General features: G+C 42.2%; 1 protein-coding gene across 1 annotated transcript; it reads right to left on the bottom strand.

The window, feature by feature from the left end:
• Positions 1–4664: 4664 nt before the first annotated feature.
• scarf2 (scavenger receptor class F, member 2) lies at positions 4665–22358 on the bottom strand. The gene is made up of 11 exons (XM_076104789.1): positions 21646–22358; positions 19341–19399; positions 19152–19253; positions 17486–18005; positions 16747–16965; positions 15918–16046; positions 15486–15574; positions 13993–14107; positions 13553–13650; positions 7113–7268; positions 4665–5881 (listed from the first exon to the last, which is right to left on the bottom strand). The coding sequence occupies exons 1-11, from the start codon at positions 21753–21755 to the stop codon at positions 4665–4667; spliced, it is 2814 nt and encodes a 937-aa protein (XP_075960904.1). The 5' UTR covers positions 21756–22358.
• Between the last annotated feature and the right edge of the window lie 789 nt (positions 22359–23147).

Here is a 23147-nt window from a genome sequence, read left to right as displayed (position 1 = left end):
AGCAATAGGTTTTCAAAACAAATAAGGGGATTTGCGCAGAAAAAAATGGCTTTCTGCCACCGCATGAAATCCTGGCTTTGTTTCTCGAGCATATCTATCCATGCACGCTAACAGACGTTACTTTCCACTGAATGCCTCTTACAAGATTTCAAGCTTAACCCATTATCCATAACTTACATGGGCACCGAAAAGCCGCTCTCGACCGACTCCACGGTAGAATTAATGTTTTCAACCCCTTTCAAGTGTAAGTCGACTCCCCTTTTTCTTTCTGCTTTGCATTGCAGAAAATATTTGTCTTTTCCCCCCTCACTCATAAATTTCTTTCTTCCTCTTCTTGCAGGGACTGAAATAGCTTCCAGATGTGGCTCCAATCTGTTCCCGTTGCCATGGAAACACAGGGACTGGAATAGGTTTTCTGAGTCCAGGGCTTTTGGCTGACTCATCGGGCCCGAGTGTTAAAGCCTCGCTGTTTCTATAGACTTGGCACACCGAGAGCGCCCCTGCTCCAAGTCATGTTTAGACTGGCAGCCCACATGTCATCGAACCCCGATCCCACACTCCTAACACTGACTTTTTGACCAGGTTTTGCATTATCCTATATAGTCGACCCCTTTGTGTTCCTTTGTGTTGCAGCGTCACAGCGAATTTATGTTCCACACGTGAACCTTCAATACAACAAGGGAAATATTACTCTCAGCTAACTGCAGAGGGGGATATGAAAAGGCCAAGTTTCATAATCATACACAGGCCTCTCCCATTTAAACCCATTCAAAAGCAGCAGGCACAGAAATCCATCACAAGTCATACACATGCTAAATCAACACGGTTTATCCTGAAACGCTGCGCAGGGGCGACACGCAATGCACATTTCCCAAGCTGTGACTTTCTCACAACATGTGAAGGATGAAAAAGCCAGAGAGCATGTGTTGGTATGCTCAGCTGAGTATCTTCTCCATCTGCGAGTTGAGGACGGGCAGATGGAGGCAGTTGTGTCAACATTCCTCGTCATCCTGGCATTGAATCAGACTTCGAGCCACGGTCACATGAAAAATGGAATGATTTAGGGTGGGTGGGTGGGGGGGTGGTGGGAAGTGTTGTCTGACAGTCTGTATGTGAAATTGTAAAATTCAAAAGAAGATTGATTTGGAGACATCAAGGTTGTGGTGGGTGAGTCAGACTCAACACAAGATCCAAAACACCATTCTGTGGTTATTTGAGCTAAATGGAGCATGTTCATTATAAACTTTAGCACCGTGTTCCCCATCTTACTTTAGGGTGTTTGCATGCTGACATTTGCTTATTAGCACTAAACATAAAATGCAGCGGATGCTTATGGGAATGTCATTAGTTTATAAAGAACTATATTAATAAACGAACAAACAATGGGTTTTGGGGCCCAACGATATTGTTGGAAAAAACGATATTGCCACCCCTTCAGCTATGGCTTTAGCATGGTGCCGTCTTTCAAGATGCTGATGGAAATTATTAAATAGTTTAACCTGCCCTAAAAACATTATCTTCTTAGAATGGTCCATAAAAGGTCTTATCTGCATCCAATTGGCGTTATCATCAATCAAAATATGCAAGTCCCTGACAAGTCCAAAAGTGGATAACAGCTCTGAAAAATCTTAATACAACTCAAGATGTGTGTACAATCTCCACGCATATACACAGCAAGTAGATCACCATGTCAAAAGAGCAAAACCTAAAGCAAAGCTGCTTCGCCTTCTGCTTCCAATTACCCATCACATGACCTATCCATCCATCCATCCATTCATGCTCCTGCATTGCCTTGTGGCCCAGTCCTGCTATACCCCTCTTCTCCCTTCCAAAAGAGGACATATATGCAGCGCGTGATTACCTCCTTAGCACAGAGTTTCCACTGTTTTTCCCCTCATGAAAGGAGCCTTTTGTCACCCCCATCCTGAAGGAGCCAAATGAAGAGTTCCCTGGTTCCCTCAGGCTCTTTGAAGAGCCGCTGTGACCGAATGACTCCTCGTCCCTGAGACTCGGCAGCCCAGAGTCACAGGAAAGGGTCAAATATCAACCAGCATTCGTATGAACACTATAAGATATGTATGTGTATTACCCAATACCTGCCTTTTCACCATAGTATTGTTCTAGTTGATTGTATGCTGGAATAAGACATTTATAGAAATAATGACGGATTTTTAAATTTTTGGTTTGACTAGAGCTACATGTATTGCTTTTTTTATTCCAAAGAAGTAAATAAGGGAAACACAAATTGAATGACCATACACAAAATGGAAATCAAAGTTGCCAAAAACAAACCACAAAAAACAAAATATACCTTACAGTTGGTAACGTTTTTGCAGCTTTTCAGGCCCTTCTTTACAAAAATGCACTGTACGCCAATAAAAACAGGCATGGGCCAGTCAGATAAAAATTGCCACTTCATAATTACACAATGTTATGGTTTGAGTATATGCAATTGTTTCAACAGTGGTATCATAGTAGTATTGTACAATCCTTTCTGTATTGTTTTATGGGAGGCAATAATAACAACTGGAGGGAACAAGGTTACAGATTTCCGGTGGAGCTATTAATGCCATATAACTACACTCTGCGTCATGCAGTTAAGTGTTACACAAACAATAACATCAACAGAGAACAAAGCCAATGTCAACTTTACAAGATGGAAAGTACTCATACTGTAGGTTTGCTTCAGAGCTCAAAATAAGCAACATATCAAAAAAAGCAAAAACAACATGAAAGCCAGTTCATTGACACCAATAAAAACAGAAGAACTAAAAAAGTCATATAAGCACAGCTTACAAAGATAATAAAAAAGTACACAATGTATACAAGTTGAAAAAATAACCAAAACGAGTTGTACCTTGATAAAACACAAAAAAAACAAGACCATTTTTCAAATTAGCTGTGTTAATGTAATATATTCTTCAGCCCAAAACATACCAATGGCATGTTAACACACTACCTGTCATCCATTGTTCATAGCTCATGTTTTGAATGCTACTTTCCAAATAGCTATCCACCAACAACTGAAATAAAAGGCTTTTTTCCTCAAATTTAAGAATCCCAACCCGCTACTCATTTTGGTTTACATATTTTAGGATCAACATTTAGGAAAACATGGCTTCTTTTGCTTTAACTGATCCACAGTTGAGGCACATTTTAATACTCGAGGCACGGTACCATTTAGCCTAAAGAAAATGAAATTAAGCACCCTGTTACTTCAGCACGAGTCTACTAGTTTAAGATAACACCATCCTTAAGGGACAAACCATCCTTGGCAAGATTTTTTTCCTACACAACACCCGATGGCATAAACAAATACATGTGAAATGGGAGTAGCTCAGTTGGCAATATTGTTTCCCTAGTTTCTCGACAAAACTAAAAGAACAGATAAAGACACACGGCAGTCTCCTTCTGTGGCCAGATTTGTAGAGAATACTTCTAAGAGTCATCACTTCAACAAAAACATCTATTGTATCTGATTTGTTGGTATATGCCGTACGTTTTTCTTAAATACAGCATACAAAAACTGCAGATGTTGCTCTATTACAGAGAGAGTGAGTGAGTTTAAAGTGATTTACAAGCATGACATAAAGTGAGGACATAGAATACCTTGAGATTTCATTTTTGGTTTAGTGGTTTAACTGACTGAATAAAACGTACAGCAAGAGCACATTCTGGTGATTTGGTGTTAGCAGAAGTATGAAAGAGGTTTGAAACAGCCCTTTCTGAAGATCAAAGAGCTTGAATGGGTTCTGAAAAACCATGTCTGACATAGTTGGACAAAAGAGGGCTAAGACTTTAAATAAAAAAATGTAACATTTCTGTAGGTAAAAGCCTTGAGACCAATGCTAAAGCTCTTCAAAGTGACTCACAAGCACAAAGGACAATTGTCCTAAATGCATGACTTGCATACTTTGGAGTGCCAGATTTTGTTTATTAGAGAGAAGCATTCTTTATAATGTGGTATGTCAACCTGAAACTGCTAGAGTAGAAAAATAGAGACCAACAAAAAGTGTTGCTCTTACTTGACATAATTAAGTTGACCTTCTTCTGCAAAGAATAGCCTTGACATAAGGAATGAGGAGGGTAGCTTAAGGTATAAAACTGTATTTATGCATGTTGGCCCACAAACAAAACAAAAAACAAAACAAAATAGCTTGCAATACCCAGAGGATCTAATTTTCTTGTTGTTTTTAGTACCCTTAGTACCTTTGGAGAGCGTGCATAAAATAATAGCTATTTTTCTGACACCTTAGTAAATTACAGTTATGGAACCCCAAAAAGCAATCCATATATAAAAATAGTGGTGGACATACTGCAGAGGGATAGAGATGAATGAACTATGGATTATGTCTGTGAACCACTGTTCTGTTGTGTCCGGCACAGCCACAGGTTGTGGTGTGAGCTTGATACATAGTCGTTACACAAAAAGGGATTCTTGAAATGAAATACAATGGTGTATAGAGGTCATTATAATACAACTCACCAATACGACTCAACTGCACCCTTGATTTAGAAGCAATTCTCACTCTTGACCGGTCCTGGAGTCGCAGCACACTCAGAAAATGTTTAAATTCCTTGATTGAAAAACTACGAGGTTCACCTTCCAACAAATCCATTTTAGTCTCTTTGGTATCCATCACAAAAGTTGTCTTTGAGAACATTTATTTCACTACCTGTGGTGGCATTATGGCTGTCTTTTGCTGGGGTGTTTTACTTTCCGATGTATCCAAAGTACCCTCCTTGCCTTTCTTCCTGGGTGGCTTTTTCATGGGAGTCTTCTTTGGTGTAGGATCAAACATCGGGTCCCCTGCCCTTGAGCCGTTCAAGTCCTGCTTCTCCGGGCTCTTGGCTTCAGGGGTCCCGAGGTCAGTGGCGACGGGTGCCACCATCTTCTGGAGGCTGCTCGAGGTGGGCAGCAGGGGCTTGGTGGAGCCCTGCTGGCTCAATCCACTGGAGGGGTTCCTCTTGGCTTTCTGTGGAGGTGTTGGCTTCTCCCGGTTTCCTTTGGGCGTGGAGAGCCCATTGGTCTTCGTCAGACCCGTCCCCTCATTCCTGTTGATGCTTTGGGTTTTCTCCTTGAGCTGAGCAGCCAGGAGTGTGGCCGCCTCAGAGTTCATATGAGGGTGGATCACCTTGGGGCTCTTGGGTGGCTCCTTGGGGGTCTCCTTTGGACTTTCAGCACCCTTCTTCTCAGATGAGGAGCTGTGGAAGTTACTTATCTTCTTGAGGGCATTATGAACCACACCATTGATGTGCTCCATGTGATTGGGACTGCTGTGCTCGTCCCCAGACTTCTTACCTCGCAGAGGTTTGTGTTTGCTGGGAGAGCCATTGACGTCTGCTTCCTTCACCTCTTGTTTCTTCTGTTGCTCACGACTTCTCTCCTTCATTTTCTGCCGCTCCTCGCTCTTGGCCGAACCATCGCTGGAGCTCCTATTTTTCTCCTTTGGCACAGCAAGTGCCTTCAATCCCCCATGCCCCTGTTGGTCTGGCTGGGGAGACCCTGTAGTATTGCCGTGTATCCACGATACTTTGGGCTTAGTGGACGGGTCTGGAGGGCGTGGTTTGGGCTTGCCAGGTGAAGGTGGAGGCTTTCCGTTGCGCTTTGCCTCTGGTGTAGGAGTGCCATCCCCATCGTCCTCCTTAGACTGCTTGGAGAGGCGAGCGATGCGAGCGTAGAGAGCCACAGTGGTGGATTCAGAGCCACTGGTGGAGCCTTCGCTGTCAGAGGACTTGAGCAGGGGCTGCTCGCTGCCTTCTGGTTTTGTGAAACTGGTGTCTTTCAGGGAGGTGTATTCCCCTGCATCATCCTCATTAGCTTCTGGCTTCTCCGTTGGTGGGCCGGGGCTGCCCTTCTCTTTGCTTTCGTTTATAGATTCTGTGGATCATTAGAAGACCAACAGGTATTAGTCCAAGATTAGATAATCAAATAATTTAAATATCCTCTCAAGTGATCAATTAAAGTGAGATCATGCAATTGACAGAAGAAGTAACGCATTCTCTCTTTATAAAATTAAAAGTTAAATTCATAAGCAATAACATGAAACCATGGCAAAATGACACTTAGGCTTTTGCTTAGCAATACTGTACAGCTATTATTGGCCTGGTTAGTTACTGGCTTATAGAGGCTAATGCTTGTAATGTTACTCAAGTTTCGATATACTAGATATTGTTTGTGTCACTGACATTACCCATTCTCTACTTGTGCACCTGTTAAACTGAATTCTAGATTTGTCATTACCCTGCTATTAGCACACCGTATGAGACTGCTTTATATCGATAAAAAGATTGTTTAATTTCAGTTTTTTTTTTTTTGGTTCAGAAACGATGAGATTCAAGATATCCGTGATTTGCAGAAACATACAATGCCAACATTTTACTTTGGCGACTGGGTTGCAGCCTTTAAATCTAAACAATGTGATTTATCTGTTACCTTCACAAATAGCAGCAACACACATGATTGAAAGACTGATACATGTACCACTTAATTTGCTAATTTATTTACACATACTTGGGACTGAGTGTCTCCAATGCGACAGATCCTATCAGTGCCGTTCTAACTCAAAACCCTTTTGTGATGTTTACAGCAATTATTTTGTGCCCGAGGCTTTTTACTCAAAATCAATTGTTTCTAAGGCCTTGGACCATTCATGAGAAGAATGAGAACTAAACCAAACTAGAAAGAGAGCACTAAAATAAACATCAATCACTCAGCACGCACAAAAATCCCCCAAAACTAAACCTGACTTGCACTGTCAGACATCCAGAATAGAAACTGACGGAACGGGTGTTTTCCATCAAACTTCAAGGAGTTAGTCACTGTTTGGATTTGGGCCATGTGCTGACTTGACCAATCCATTTCCTGTTTATACTCGCCTTGTTCTCGAAGCAAAACCTGGGTCTAGATGGCATATGATAAAGAAACTATCTCCATAATGAGATTTACAGAAGCGGGTGAGTCACTCAACGGTCACACTGGGGAACTTGACTTCTTCACTGTGTCTATCAGTGTGTGTGTGTGTGTGTGTAAAGACCTCATGCCAAAGACAAATTAGGGATTCATGTGCGTCATCCTAGATAACTGTTTATTTATTCTAACGATGACTCACCTTCGTGGGGCAAACAGTAAACTGGCCCCTCATCTCTGCTCTCAAAGGAAGAGAAAGACTCTTGGGACGACCAGGAGGAGGGGGAAGGCTGCTCAGCCACTGAGGGGGGCTCGATGAAGCTGCAGTTGAAGGTGTTCTCTGGGTCGTGGTGTGCTACTGAGAACAGAAAACAAACGCAGAAGCCAAAAGGTCAGCCAGAGGGTATTGTACCATGTTACAAGAACAACAGTCTGTTCTCACTCACTCTCACAACTGCTGCAGAGATGTAGAAAGTGTTGGTTTAATTGAGTCTGTGGAAAAACTGTGCTTTTTAATTGGTTTTGAATTTGAGTTCACAAAGGCTCCGACATTATGGGTTTTATAAGCAAATGTAGATATATTCTTTGTGTAAGCTTTTTTTATTTATTTCATTTTACAGTTTTTTTCTTAGCAGGTTAAAAGACAAACAAGAAACACATTCTTAAGCCATAGCTATCGGGTCTGCAGCTACTTGTTGACCCAAACAACAAAAAAATGCATTCATTTATGAATAAATAGATTATCGAGGAGTATGTGAACTATCATATAGTGTTATGTTCGCAATAAATGAGATGCGAAAGCACACACTCTATATCAAATAATTAAATTAAAGTGAAAATATAACAAAAAACGCTTGAAAATATGACGTTTTCTTTATTCGTATAATTCAGCATTTTGGGAAATATGCGTCTCTATCCGAGAGTGGGATGAAAAAATCAATACCAATGTCATCTCATTAATTAGAAAAGCAAATACATACAACTTCACCTAGCTTAGCATAAAGACAGAAAGAAACAAAAATAAACATGTAGTACAGTATATACACCTGCTAGCCTGTACACAAGAAGCATATTCCCCAACATGTGAACTATTCCTTTAATAATGGAGACTGTCATTACAACAGCAATGTATTGTATAATATCTAATATACAAATAAAGTATGGAGTTAAACTGCAGCGATGGTGATATCATCTCTTATTCTGATCTTTTAGTATTTAGGTGTTTGCAAATGGGTTCTTTCGTCATCTTCTATAGAATCCTGTCCCATAACAATATGTAGGTCATGTTATGTTTCTCTCTGACTGTCTGCCTCGCTCTCTCAGTCTTCCTCCCTTTCACATACTGCAGCATTCTGCTGACCCTTCTGTCTCAGGACAGCTGTGGTTTCCGAGGAAAACTTGAAGCTGATCTGGCGTGAGTTTTGACTGAAATCCTTTTGGGCGTTACCTTGACATGACCGACCACATCAGATGCTCCTGTTTACATGCTCGCTGACACATGGGTCGATCCAATTGTTTAGACCTCCAATAAAACCTAGGTGGAAGAAGTTCCCTAAAACTGTGCCAGAACCCTGGCCAGGAACAAATCCTGGCTCCTTAGCCGTTGTTGTTTGACTATAACTAAAAAGATGAGCTATTAAGAAGCTCTCTACGGCCGGATTTTTGCAAACTTGGTGACTTGTAGAAGCATTAAAGCTGTAAAAACTGCATTTACTTTGTATTTTATCAGAGTGTGGGGACGTTATTTTCCATAGCTTTGTTTACATTTTCAATCCATCTCCCTTTTTTAGTGTTTGACATGCATGGACTTTTAAAATGCTAACAAACAAGACAATGTTGATCTTAATTTCACTCAAATACACATTACTTTAGCAGATGGTCTGTTTAGAGGTTCCATTTGTGTGTTTATTGTTATGTACCAATCACCAAGCCAAAATCCTTGCAAGTGTTCCTGGCAATAAACAAATTCTGATTCTGACCATAACATGTAAACTACAGATATCTGCATTATTTTTCATCATAAATCGGTCTGTGTATTAATGTTCATTCTCTTGCATCCTGTGTCCATCCACCTGCCCCACAAACACTGGGATCAGACCTATGTTCCCTCAGCATCATCCCTGGCCCATGCTAAAATCGGTTTATAACTTTTTTTAGATATCTAGCTAATAATATCCAATGACCGACAGACAGTCTGGCAAGTACTTTTACGTTGGTTAGGTTTAGACTTGGGGAATGATATTGGTTAGGGTTAGGGTAAGAATATCAGGGTAAGCCAATCAGAGGCAGAGTAGGGAGGGTCATGCCTTCCCACAGTAGGAAAGAAATATCTCAACCAGGGAGGTCTGATGACTTTTATTTTTAAAAGGTTGTCAGACAAATGGGACTTTGGACATTTAAAGAGTAATCAAACTATTGATCATATTTGGAATAAAGGGATGTTGGAACAATGGCATGGCACTACTGATCTGAGGGAACTAGGGCTTAGGGAACAAATGGCTGAGGAAATATATGTCTGAGAAAACATAGGCTTCAGGAAACATAGAGCTGAGGGAATAGGGTTGAGGAAACAGGGCGGAGGAAACATTGGGCTGAGGGAGCATAGGACTCAAGGAACATAGACTTGAGGAAACATAGGGCTGGGGAACATACTCCCACTATTAAGTCATGGTCAAATCAGAACTGGTTCATAGGTGTGTGTGTGTGTGTGTGTGTGTGTGCGTGTGTGTGTGTGTGTGTGTGTGTGTGTGTGTGTGTGCTACATTTTTTAGTTGTACTGACATGATTGTACAAAGCAATTTTCAAGGACCCTGATTTGTTTGTTTTCCTTGAGGCTGCTGAGTTTTATCTACTTTTACAAATGATAGATTTGAACTGTATAAGTTACTACCACAGAAAATCTGTTTTAATGTCTTGCTGAGATGAGAAATAATACACAGAAGGTAAATCTATATTGCTACACTGATCGATATTCTTACATTTATTCAAAAGAAGTCACCAAAACCTCTAAACAACATATGTTTCAGTTTGACAGTCTAAAGTATTTGTGTTGCTCGTAGGGTGGATAATGTCAATACAGGTGCAACATTTCTACAATAAGCAAGTACAGATGTGTGTAAAAGTGGGAAAAAAACAACAAGCGTTTCACTATGAATGCAGAGGGGACTTCCCTCCAAGGGCACCCATTTATGTGATTATTTAAGGATATCCTGTTTACAACAATAACGGCACCCTGTTCTCTCTACATGTGTAGATAATGTTGGACTTTTGTGGCTACAAGAATGACCCCAAAGTCTTCCATCGCACTACTATTCTGATTGGATTAACTTCAAAAAAGAAATCAGCTGTGTGTGGATGTGGTAGATTAATAACAATATACAGAACCCAGCAAAATGTTTACCCAGAGGTGTGGATGACAAAATAATATTTTGCTCGAATTGGTGCATTCTCTGTCTTCACTCCTGCCTGTGTGCAGGGTCAGCAGCAGGCAGATAGGCAGAGAATCTGAAGGACTAAGGAATGTAGAGCAGCTAACCTATGCAAAGACTTCAGTTGAGTTAGTCAACAAGCTAACACATGGGCATTTTTTGCGACATTACTTGTATGTCGTGATGAACAACTGCTGCCCTTGAAAGTTGCTCCCTCCAGACTGTGGGTGTAGAGGGGCAGATTGTTCTGCAGACTGGACGCCACTGTGATCCCTCCTTACATGGAGGCCAACACACAACAGGGCATTATTGACACGTCCCAGCTGCAGAGCTCCGCCACCACAGTTGCTCAGTGGGGGGGATCCGTTAACAGGCAGAGGTAGTCCAAAGGCTAGAGGGCTGGGCTGGGACAAGAAGGTTGCTAGTTAAAAAGCCTGGTCCAGCTGTGGAAATCTGGACATAGAATGAGGATATTAAATGCCAATAAGAAGAAGAAACAATATGTTTCTGCCTGAAATAGTCTCTAAAACCAATGCAGTACACTAAGTGACATCCAACATGTCCAATCAGTGACGCAACCAATTGCATTCATTTTCAAATATTCCTAAAACTCAAGCTGACTTTTTTTCTTTGTTCCATCTTAATTACTTCAGGGTGTGAGAAGGTTTTCTTGAAGCAGCTCACATCTGCATGAAAGAGGAGTTGAGTGTTGCTGCAAACACATTTGCAATAACAGCCAACTTTGCCGGGATAAATAAAGATAGAAAAACGCAGGTGGCGCTTCTTCTCAGCCCAAATCCGTGGGTAAGCATTTGGACACAGAGGATGCAAGGAATGCAGGACAGACGTGAAACTGTTGGGCGTGGAGTAAATATGCTTAGAATGGAATGCCAAACTACAAGCAAACAGCCTCAGTTATGCCAAGGGGCGAATAGGTGACAGTGTGTTACTGTAGCTTTTCCTCTGAGGCTAAGTATGCTAACAGAGGTTGTTGTCTTCCTTCCTTACTTCCTCCTTGTTCCTTTTTATATTTTGTCTTGCCACATCTGTTGCGACTGACCCTGATGTGGATAAATCACAGTTCTGACACGGGCTGGGGTAAATTTGACCACTTCCTGTTTCCAGCCCCATTGGGCCCCCTCTGGAATGCGTGTGTGCAGGACTGTGTAGCCCCAGTCAGAGTTTTAGTTTCTAAATGTTGGCAGACCACACTTCTGTGGGCAGCCCAACAGAAAGCAGAGTAGCAAACATTTGAATAGGACAAACCAGGAAGGACAAGAGAGACGAACACTAGCGGTGATAGATTTGACTTTGACTGGTATTGAGGTCTGTTCTCCAATTTGACAGGTAGATGGTGGTCTTATTTGTTTTTTTAAGATGCAGAAAATAAAGCATAAAAATGTATTTTTTATCTGTTTGCTAACAGTGAAAACACATCCCAGTATTTTTACGTAAAGGCACTTGGCTAACATGACGTTGCTTTGTTACGCCTCTGGCACATTGGTTCACATAGTCAAGCTCTCCACAAACAAGCGTATTAATATGCCACAGTGTGACGACAAAGGCAACTCTGTCCCAGTGTTGTATTTTGACCGAGGCATAATAGAGACAGATCCTATCTTAAAGAATCAGCTGGATAACCAAGGAGGCACATGCTGCTCAGACATGAAAAAGAAACCAGGTCATGAACTTCTTCCACAGCACACTGACTTCAGTAGAGCCCTTTTAAAGAATCAAATAACAGTGCTTCACATTGAGGCTTAAGCTGAAGCTAAGATCAGAAAGCAGCGCAACACTGCTGTGAATATATCTGCCTTTTTTGTGCATGTTAGTGTATGTCAGCGTGTGCCAATGGCTAGCTCGTGGCCTGCGCTCTGCACTCATAAAGCAGTTATAGCCGATAACGCCCTCCCAACCGACAGCGTCATCATGGAAGCGTAAAGCTTCCTCCTCAGGTAACACCGTCAACTCTGGCAACGCTGTTGCCGTTGTTTGCACTCTTTGCACCGCTAGCTGCAAGGCATCGCCATGTTGAGATCTCTGTGGTTGCAATAGATATGCTCTGAATTGCATTTTGAGAACCTTTAAACAATCAATCATTTGTAACAGAAAATCGAGAGCACACTCACACGTTTTATCTGACCAACAGTCCAAGGGTTTCATTTACAATGACAAACGGGCAAAGGCAGCCACTTCGACAAGCTGGAGCCCAAGGAATGTTTCACTTTTTTCTCTTGATGAATTACTTTTACAAAAAAATTGATCATGAAAATTGCTGTACATTAACTTTCTGTCAGTGGACTAATTCATTAGTTGACTAATTGCTTTACCACTACTGCAAATATCACCCCTATATTCTGTCAATGTTAGCTACACATTATTAATCTCCTACTTCAGATTTTTTTAAGAAATCCAGATAATTGTGTATTTATAAACTGTTAGAATTGTTTTTGAACGATGAACAAAAGCATGTTAAACTGCATCTGGTGGGGTTTAAAAGATCATCATATCTCCTCTGTCTATTATGAAAAAAGACCGGGTCCGCAGACAGATCTGACACAGACCACGAGACCTCCGCATGGAGCGGCAGTGCCGCAGCGTTCATCCAAACAGTGCGGCCTTTGATAGCGCGTCACTCACCACCACCCGGGGCCCCCCGACAACCACGGGCCTTCTTTTAATAACACAGCCTGCTCCTCGGCCCAAGAACAATTTTCTTGGGGGAGAGGACGATGGAAACGAGTAAAAAATAAATGGGGGAGAGAAAAAAAGCCCCAGTTTAGGGTTGTAATAATATGAACACATGGCATTTGAGGGTGCCAAGAATAATAAGGGGCTCCAAAACCAGTGCATTCCTTTCAAATGAAACCCCATACTCGCCTGGCAGCCACCATACACTTTTCAACCCTATTCATCATCTAAGAGGAGGACTAAGGTAGCGCTGAAGGAAAATGCACACTCTGACTGCCAGTCATTGGTGTCATTGTCTCCGCTGTGTTAAACTGAAGAAAAAAGCGTAGATTACCAGTGAAACCACCGTTTTCATATCATCCGACACCTTCATGTCAAAATGTGAATATCATTCGCCTAATAATTAAAGCTAAGAGTGATGCGGCTTCAGCAGACTGTGCTGTACAATGCAAGATGATTACATGAAACACAGCAGCTTCTGGCAGCACTGCGGTGGAATATGAGAAAGAGTTTTTGGGCTTACCGACTACTTTGGGAAGTTTCTGTCGCCTCAGTGGAATACGGGGGAGTTTAGTGCTGATGCGGCTGAATCGTCCACACAGGATCCGCTTGGCTTTTTTGCTGTTGGTAGAGTTGTCTTGGTTAGGACTGAAAAGGGATGACGCCATGGAAACCCAAATGAATCATTCAAAAGAGGCATATTAAACCTGGCCCTGTGCCTCTTTTTGAGGGCCCAGGGCTCACATTGCTACTCGCACAGTAATGTCAATATTTAAAAGTGCTTTAAAATATTTTTAAATGCATTTATTCATTTAACAAACTGGTTCCTGAGAGAGAGAGAGAGAGAGAGAGAGAGAGAGAGAATAGAAAGAAAACATTTTCTTCTGTTTTTATAACCAGGGCAAGCTACTCGAGCCCTCCTATCACGGCGCGTAGAGGTGAAGACACCGATCCGTCACTCACTTGTGGTCGTCTTTGTGTCGACACAGGCAGCAGCAGCACAGCAGGGACAGGAGGACAATCAGTAAAAAGGAGACCAGGGTTCCAGCCGCGATCACGCCCATCCGCTGGTTGGGCTCTGAAAGACGAGATGCAGTGAGTTCTGGGTGTGCCACATTGGCGCAGCAAAACTCTTCATGCCAGTTTCAACAAATCTCTCTCTCTCTCTCTCTGTCATCACTAACACTAGAGACCGTGGCACATAGCAAATTAGTATGATTTACCAAACAAGTGAGTTCAAATGACTCGAGGAGAGGGTTATGCTCACTGTATAATCTTTATTAATGTGCCAGTTAGCTTTGATAACAAAGGCAGAGCGCTGTGTTGACATTAACAATTGATTTTCAATAGCTGCTTGGCATGAAGCATCTCTGAGGAATGTTGCAACAGGCTGAAATGCACTGCAAATAATTCACTATTAATCTTATCTCCCTGCAGACATTGGACCACTTACGCTTTAACTGCTGATTTCCTGCGAGCAGCTTCCTCCCCTCACCCCCTTCTTTACTACGCGCCCCTCACCATAACTCATCGATGATTTATCAGCGCCCCTCCCTCTTCAAGTGGGATACACCCCAAAGATAATAGGTGCTGTAATTGCGTGAGCATGGACGCTCGCAAGGACAGATGACACCCGGAGAGAAGCAAGCCATCAGTTAAGGGGTGAGTAGCGGCGGCCCGCGGGTCTTTACGCTGTCGCATAAGGCTGAGATGGATTGTTGGGCAGTCTGGGCGTGGCATGTTGTCACTGCTCTGCGCTCACAGCTGGATAAAGAATGGGAAACGGTTTGGGGAAAGGTGACGAGGTTTCATGATATCACTGACCAGCCTGCCACCGCCCATCATGTCCACTTGCCAAAATCCCTGCTACCTTTGTGTTCTAATCTTCTCCTTGCATGCCTCCAAAGATCTCCTCTTTCCAAACAGTGCACTTTTTTTTTCTCTGTCTCCCTTCCAAGTTCTCTTTTTCTCTCATATTTTCTCTCTTTTTATTTCTTCTCCTTCTTCCTCTCTCTCTCTCTCTCTCTCTCTCTCTCTCTCTCTGGCTGGACAGGAACAGAGCCAACAAACACAGCCATAAAAAGGACACCGGTCTGGGTCTGGAAACGCTATCAAGGCCTCGCAACGTTAACTCTCCCACTACACATGCTGACCTGAATAGATGTGTTTGTTGGTACTCTGTGCGTACAGCCAACTATTAGACATTTTAATACACAAGCAGCACAAGCGGCATCTGGCTCTTTGAACAAACAGTTCAGAGGGTTATAATTCTTTTGGTATGTGTAGTCCGACTAGGAAATAACTATCTGTCTCTGGAAAAGCACATTATTTGGAAAAAGAACACTAGTTACTGGCTACTGCTGATCACAGAAACCTCTTTAAAAACACCATAACTACAAAGCATGTGGTTGCTCTTTAAAAAAAAAGGAGGATTTTCTTACGGAGATAGCAAGCACCAGACACAGGATCACAGTTCTTGTCATTGCAAGAGCAGGTTTGGTTGCAGTTCACTCCATACTGGCCGGGTTGACAGGTCATATTGCAGCTTGAGCACAGACAAAAACAACATCTGTTTAATGTTCAATCCAAGTGACAGATGCATGAAATAGGACACAGAAAAAGAGAAAAAGGCATAAATGGGATCAGTTATTTGTTCCAGGCAAAATGTGTCCTTTGATGGAAGTTTGTAGGAATTTCACTTTTGTATTTCAAAAGTGTTTTTTATCAGTATCTGTAAAATACGCCTCAAAGCACATGCTCGCTTATTCAATTCCCAAGATATTTAAGTGTGTGACAAAAGTAATAAGCAAGCCATCAGCCATTTTCACTATGTATTGTAATGCATAAACATGAGGGTTTTTTTGGGTACGAGGTGTCTCATGACTTACTAGGTGCCATAAAATCCCGGGTCACACAAGCACTCTCCGGTGACAACATGACAGATGCCGTTAAAACAGTGACTGCAGTTGTTCTCACAGTTCTCGCCATATGTGCCGTTGGGGCAGCGCACCTCGCACCTATCAAACACAAGAGGAATGTGGTGATTACAGTCATTTTCAAGCTCATTATTGCAGTATGGAAAACGGTATCACAGTAGCTACTTGTTAAAGGCACTGCCATTATGCTTTTTATGTTGATGATGAAGGTCTGACTGAACAACAAAAATGCATAGTTTTGCAGGTTTCTTTTCATCACATGTCTCATGGCAGTTCGTAAAGTAGTCACGATATGCAATCTTTTGGGGCGTGAATTGTCCGTTTACTTTGTGTTGCTCGCCACGACCTTTTTTTTCTGGACGACATTACGCTGCAAAACAAAATTTAGCTTTATGCAACAAAACCAGTCAGGTAGGTTTAGAAAAAGCATCACGGTTTGGCTTTAAATAGATACGTACAGTTAGGTTTAGGCAACACAACTTTGGGACACGCAGTGTCGAACAGCTGACTCGTAGTTGAAAGTCATGCTCCACCTCCCGTCCCGTCTACTAAAAGTCTTTCAGGATATTTAATCCTATGTCACGTTGATGCATTTAATTTGTGTCCACCAAAAAAAAATAAGATCCTAATTGGCCAATTGGCATTGTTTACGTGCTGAGTGAAATTCGTGTCCACGCAAACAAAACCAACCGATTGCACTTTGTGACTATTTCACGACCTGCCATGATACAGTGCTGTTCATTTACACATTTCTAAAATTGTACTCTTGGTGTTTCCTTACCTGTCCCCAATCCAGCCAGGGTTACAGTGAGAGCACTTGCCATGAATGGGGTCGCAGTGGTGACCGTCTTTACAGGAGGGACACACTTCTTGGCAATTTTCGCCAAAGAAGCCTTTGGAGCAGAGCTGGTCACACCGTGTCCCATTCCAGCCCCTGTCACAGGTGACGCAGCGCCCCTCTGTTATCTTACAGGGCTGCTGGCCTTTACAGTGCCCACACCTGTGGTCAACCAAGGAGAACAGGAAAAGAACAAAGCAATTGTCATTTATCTTGTTTACATGTCTTCTTACTAAAACTGTTTAAGGATCTGAAACCAGATGGACAGAATCTGTTTGTATGCTTTGAATTGTTGCTTTAATGATCGTTTAAAGAGGGCGATAAACAACACTGAACTCTAACCAAGCTCATTTCAGTTTAAAGCAACTGTTTCGTGTGAGAATGTCACAGTCCATGGAAGGTAAAGCACTTCACTTGAATTGCTTCTACATGTTTGCTGATGATGACGGGATAATGTGAATACCAACTCCCAAATATCACTATATTATTGCTCAATTAAGTAACACAGTCAGATCTTTTTATGGATTATCAACTGCAGCATATATCAAATCTTATTTCTGACTAAAACTACAGAGCTACACCATTCGGACAAGGGAATTGAACATTAGGCATCTGTAAAACTGCATGTTTCCTGTGTTTTTTATGTGGTGCATTTGCTCTCTGCTAAGATTTTTTGCCCCACCTGTTCCTGCAGTTTTGACCGTAGAACCCGGCAGGACACGGTTCCCTGCAAAACCTCCCACGGTACCCTGGCGTGCAGGTACACGAGCCGTCCGCTTGGTTGCACTTGCCTTTGAAGCAATGGCAGTAACTTTCACACCGCGGGCCCCACAGTCCCTCTTGGCACTGGCAGCGTCCCGTGAACTGGTCGCACGGTGAATTGTTGCAGTTACACTGGATGGCACAGTTCCTCCCCGTCCAACCAGGATTGCACATACATCGCCCCGTCTTCGCATTGCAGATGGAGTTGATGCTGCAGTAGCAGTTGTTGTTGCACAGGGGACCCCAGATGCCGGGGTGACATGTGCATTTGCCCGTCTCTCGGTCACACTTGCCCTTTTGGCACATGCAAGGATACTCGCAGTTAAGTCCCCAACGATTGTGGTTGCAGGTACACTCGCCGGTCAAGTCGTCGCACTGGCCGTTGGGGTAACAATTACATTTCCCCTTGCAGTCAGGGCCCCAGTACTGGGCCGGGCACTCTGTTAAAAGACAGTGCACTTGTCAGGAAATGGGAAACAGCATTCTGACTCGTCATATAACCTTGAGCAATAGTAAGAGCCTGCAGCTGGCGTGGCCAAACTACGGCTTGTGGGCATATTGCGGCCTGCTGCCTGTTTTTAAATGGCCCATGGTCGAATTTTTTTAATAAACTGGAACATGGCTTGAGCCTATTTCGAATATATTTTACTGTATGTACATTGCACATCTTAGTTTAAACACTTGAATATATCTTTGTGGAATTATCTCTGTCAATGTTTTACAATTTCTACCTCTCCTGTTCGTTACATCTTAATATTAGACTTACAAGTTTACATCTGCATCGTCTTTCAAGTGGGCGCTATGCCCATGAACAGAACTTTAAGTAATTACATATATACACATAACCTCAGAATATTTTTAGTGAGCACTCAGGCCATGCACTGTATTAGAGCTTAAAAGTGTTAAATTAATTTAAATTAAATTTAAGAGCAGCAGATACAGTTATAATTCATGTAATATACAGCGTTGGCACACCAATAAATGACTGTAATGCCAAACGTTAGACTGTTTACTATAGAGCTGCATAGTTATTTTGATAGAAAATTGTTTTGCCCTGGCACATGCGGTTTTCTGGTCTAGAAACAAGTATTTTCTTGCAGTGTAACTGTTTGCAGTCACACATGTTCTCTTGTTTGGCCTTTGCGATTCTCTTTATATCAAAAAAGGTTTGGCGACCCCTGGTCTACAGCCAAGCTAGTGGCTCTGTGAGGCTTGTCCGAGGCAGATCGGAGCTTTGTGCTAAACGGCAGCATGGCAACATAATCACAACGGCCACGCTAACATGCTGATATTTTTGCAGGTACAACATTTACCACTGCCACCATCTTTGTTAAGCATGTTAGCAAACACACGCTCATTTCTTGGCAATCTATCTAATAATTGTTGAGATATTTCAGTGACCTTTAGAGACAGAACAATGTTGCCTGCAACAGAGCAATACCTCTAGCATGGTTAAAAAAAGACCCCAAGTGTGCTATAGTTTTAGTTCTAACACTTGTATATTTAACAGGTGAAAACATTCTATTTAACACCACAGATGAGAGGCAAAAGAAATGCTGATCAGGAAAATGAAGGAAACCCCTTACTAGTGTCACAGCTAGCTCCAAAGTATCCATGACGACAGCGACATTCGTTGGGCCTGACACACACCTCATTTTCATTGCAGGTGAAGTTGCCTTCGCAGAGAGCTTGGGTGAACAAGAATAGGCCGTGTTATTCAACTGGCTTGCACAATGAGCTGCTGTACTGATGAATGTTGTCTGTATGGTACATACGTGTCGGGCACTCATCCCCTAGCTGCCCCCATCCGCTGCAGCACACAAATCCTGGTGATCTGGAAAAGAAGTTGTGACATTGAGAATGAGAGGGCGATGATGAGGAACCTGGCTACAGTGAAACAAACACATGTCAAAGCAGCAGCATCCACACCCAGCTCATGCCTCTTTGATCTCACAGTTCTTATTCATGTGGCTGCAAATGTATGCAGGGGATTGTACATGACGCATAAACTTTGAACATGGTTGTATAACTGTCTGAATTTGGGTCATGTGTACACTTAGAAGCCCTTAACCCCTGAATCTGTGTAGTTTATCAGTTTCTTTAAGCTCCCTCAGCCTTTGGGGAAATGTGAATATTCAGAGACAATATTTTGCAGCCGAGTTTTCAGGCCTGTCAGGAAAGGACGGATGCGTCTCCTCTTCCTCCCACGCCTGCGACCTCTGCGGGCCCCCTGCAACACGTCAGCTTCCCCTAAAGTGTTTGAAGATGGCAGTTTGCTTTCAATCAACGAGCAGGGATCAACGCCGTTATTTATGCTGCCAAAATAGGCGCGTGGTAGAGATCACAGGTCTATGCTCTGTGTGCTTTCACTTGTTATTGAAGGTAGCTGATTTCTAAATAAGCCTTTTACCATTTAATGTACATAACATGGCACTGGGTTCAGCTTTTTGCAGCAGTGCTGTATGGACAAACTCCAGTCAACATGTATGGAGCTGACTCTTGTTGCCCTTTTTTAAAAACACACAGCCAACCCGTGTCAGCGCCAGAAAGAAAGGTTGCAGAATTCATTAGTTGTGTGGAAGCATAGCTGCACTTGCGCTGCTGTTTACCTTTCATCATAAAGAATTGTTCAACTCCCTTTGCCAAGAAATTCAATAGCTGCTCTTTAACTGATTCAAAAATCCATTTTTCTGGATCAGTGCTGAAAGCATCGCATTCAAGTCATAAAAAGAAACATAATGGAAAAAACAGGCGAGTGGAAAGTTCACTGCAATGAATGTTGAATACTGGAAGGAGGGCAAAATGTCAGTGCTTTATTTATGTTTCACTGGAAACTTCACAAAGCACTAAAGGCGATATGTTTCTGGTGAATGAAGATTTGTTGCTCAGTGAAGCAACGAACAATCTACGAGAGATGACAGCGCAACGGGAACTTTTGAAGCGCAGATCTTGATTACATTTCATTGTGACCGCACGAAAAGATGCAGCCTGTGGCTTTTCAGATCCAAACACTGTGACTGCTTGTGTTTCAAGAAACAAAAAGGTATATAGCCTAGTAAGCGCATGGTTCCTTATCACACATCTTTTATGGCATATTGGAGAATGAGCCCTCGAATACATTTAATGTTTCTCGTCTAACACAATTTCAAAATACATAGACATCAGTCCAACAAGTGTGGATGCTGCAGTCAGCAATAATGGGCCTGGGTTTGTTTTTTTCTTTTACACTAGTCGCTCCAAAGGTTCAGATATAATCCTGGAGGTCATCCAGAGATGCTTTTTGGATACCTTAACTTTTGAGAGAGAGAGAGAGAGAGAGAGAGAGAGAGAGAGAGAGAGAGAGAGAGAGAGAGAGAGAGAGAGAGAGAGAGAGAGAGAGAGAGCTGTCTAGATATGTGGATTCCTGGAATACAATACTCTGACTTTATTTTGAAATATCAACTGTCAACTAACATGTGCTCCTTTTAAACATGTCATAAACTTCACACAAACAAAAGGTAACTTCTAAAAGTGCAGTATCAACCAGATATGCGTTATCAAACTGTCACGAATGCTGTGACTTTGAATGAGAGCGCCCCCTACACACTCCTGTTCCAGATGTACACATCTGTATAGCTGCTTTCTGTAACGGACTCCTCCTCCTGCTGTACGGCGGACCGGGAACACGTTAAGTGTAGAAAAGAAAGAGCTCACCGTGAATATATGCAATGTGGTAACAACAATGCTTGTTATGAACGTGAAATACAAGTTTAGGCAATTCATTCAGTGGTTGATTTCAACTAGTCTAATCATTTAGTGAAAACCGCTATTCAGGCATTAGGCAAACACTGCAAAAAATGTCAATATTTTTTGTGTTTTTAGTGTGCTCAGTTCTAAAAAAAACATTATTTTTCAAGGAACTCAAATATACGTGAGGAATGAGATGACAGAGGTTTTTGGTTTATAGTGCAATTTAAACCCTTAACTTCAAAAAAAAGTAAAGAAGAATGAGGCAAAGATGTCACGAGAGAAACTTCCAAACAAGCTGATTTGCGTTAACAACTGCTGCTTCAAATCCTACTTTTCTGCACGGATGCTTACCCAGGTGCTTTGCATACATTCCTGCCTTTGGGATTGAGTTCTTGGCTGAAAGTGGTGCAAAAGAAGAGACAAACCACCGCAACAACAGCAAAAGAGTTCTTCACTTCCATTGTACAAGCAGCAGCATCCTTCTAGACGCCGTTTCCACTCCGCATTTCCCTTCTCCGAAAAGTGACGACGCTGGCTTTTCCCTGGTCTTTAAACACTCCGATTTGTTTTCACGCACATAATCCAGATGTGTCTGCTTGGTAAATATCAAACCCTTTCCGTTCCAAAAAGATGATTGAACAAACCCTTGCAACCATCTACGCCATTGAAAAACTCAGCAACTTCAAAAAAAAAGTGACTAGCGACAACAGTCCCAAGGAAAAAGCTGGAAATAAGTCAGGAAACCAAAACTTGAAAATCACAGTATTCTTGATACACGCTGTTCTCCTATAGTGCGCAGTTTATTCCACCAAAGTTTCTAAAAGAGGCAATCGTGCAAAGCCCGTTGGTCCAGACTCATAATGAAATTTAAAAAAAACAACGTTTTTTTCCAAAACAATGCCCGCAACGCGCGTGGAAACGTGTCGATATGATGATATTCTTGTAAAAAAAATATTCAGGCGAATCAGCTGCCTTTCCGTTTGTTCCTCTCTGAGGAGAAGCGCTTAATCCGTAACTTCTGTCCTCTCTTGCGCTCTCAGGAGTGGCAGGAGGGAAATTCCTGATTTGTTACTCTATCTTTGGCTTTGTGCGCCATGCGTGCGCCACCAAATTTACATAGGCCTGTGTGCAACAGGGTCTGTTTCAGTGGCCTTGGTTAAAACAATGACTTGTGGCATAATTTGGTATTTTAATAAACAAAAAGTTCACGTGGGCGATGAAGGAAGAGCACAGTTTTTTCACAATGAAAATGACCACTACCGTCTTTATCATCATTATTGATAATTGCGTACTTTAAGCATCTGTGAATCGTCAAATTTAAAATGACAAATTTGTACATGTGGATTGTATTTGCAGTAAACTACTTTAATAATTTAAGGACGTTTTTAATTGATGCACGAGGAGAGTGTGTGTGCCTTTGTTTGTGTGTGTGTGGGGGTTGGAGGGGCAGCAGTGTACTAACTATGTTAGACAATAGCTCCCCCATCTGTTAACACCAACGAAGTTATTTTGGCATATGGCACCTCCTGCAAAAAGTGCAAGGTCTCCTGACCAGTGGAAGCTAATGAGGGGGGGGGGGGGAAGGGAAATGCATTTATTAAATCTGATGTAACATTATAACATCCAGTCCAATGCCTTGTTCTGGCACAGTGCATCTTCTCTTCTTACAGAGACAATCCACAATATGATTGTCAGGGGCGTTAAGGGTTTAGGACCAAAATATAGTTATTAATCACCCCTCACAAAATGTTATGACATTGGCATAATCCCTTATCCATAACAAAACCCACAAAAACGTATATACTGTATATATATATATAAGTTATATAATGCATGTGTGCTGTTATGCATGT

This window comes from Anarhichas minor, unplaced genomic scaffold (genome assembly GCF_050575085.1).
Source record: "Anarhichas minor isolate MPS153535 unplaced genomic scaffold, ASM5057508v1 ptg000030l, whole genome shotgun sequence".
Lineage (NCBI taxonomy): Eukaryota > Metazoa > Chordata > Actinopteri > Perciformes > Anarhichadidae > Anarhichas > Anarhichas minor.
The sequence above is the reverse complement of the archived record's forward strand: the minus strand, read 5'-3'. Positions and strand labels throughout refer to the sequence as shown.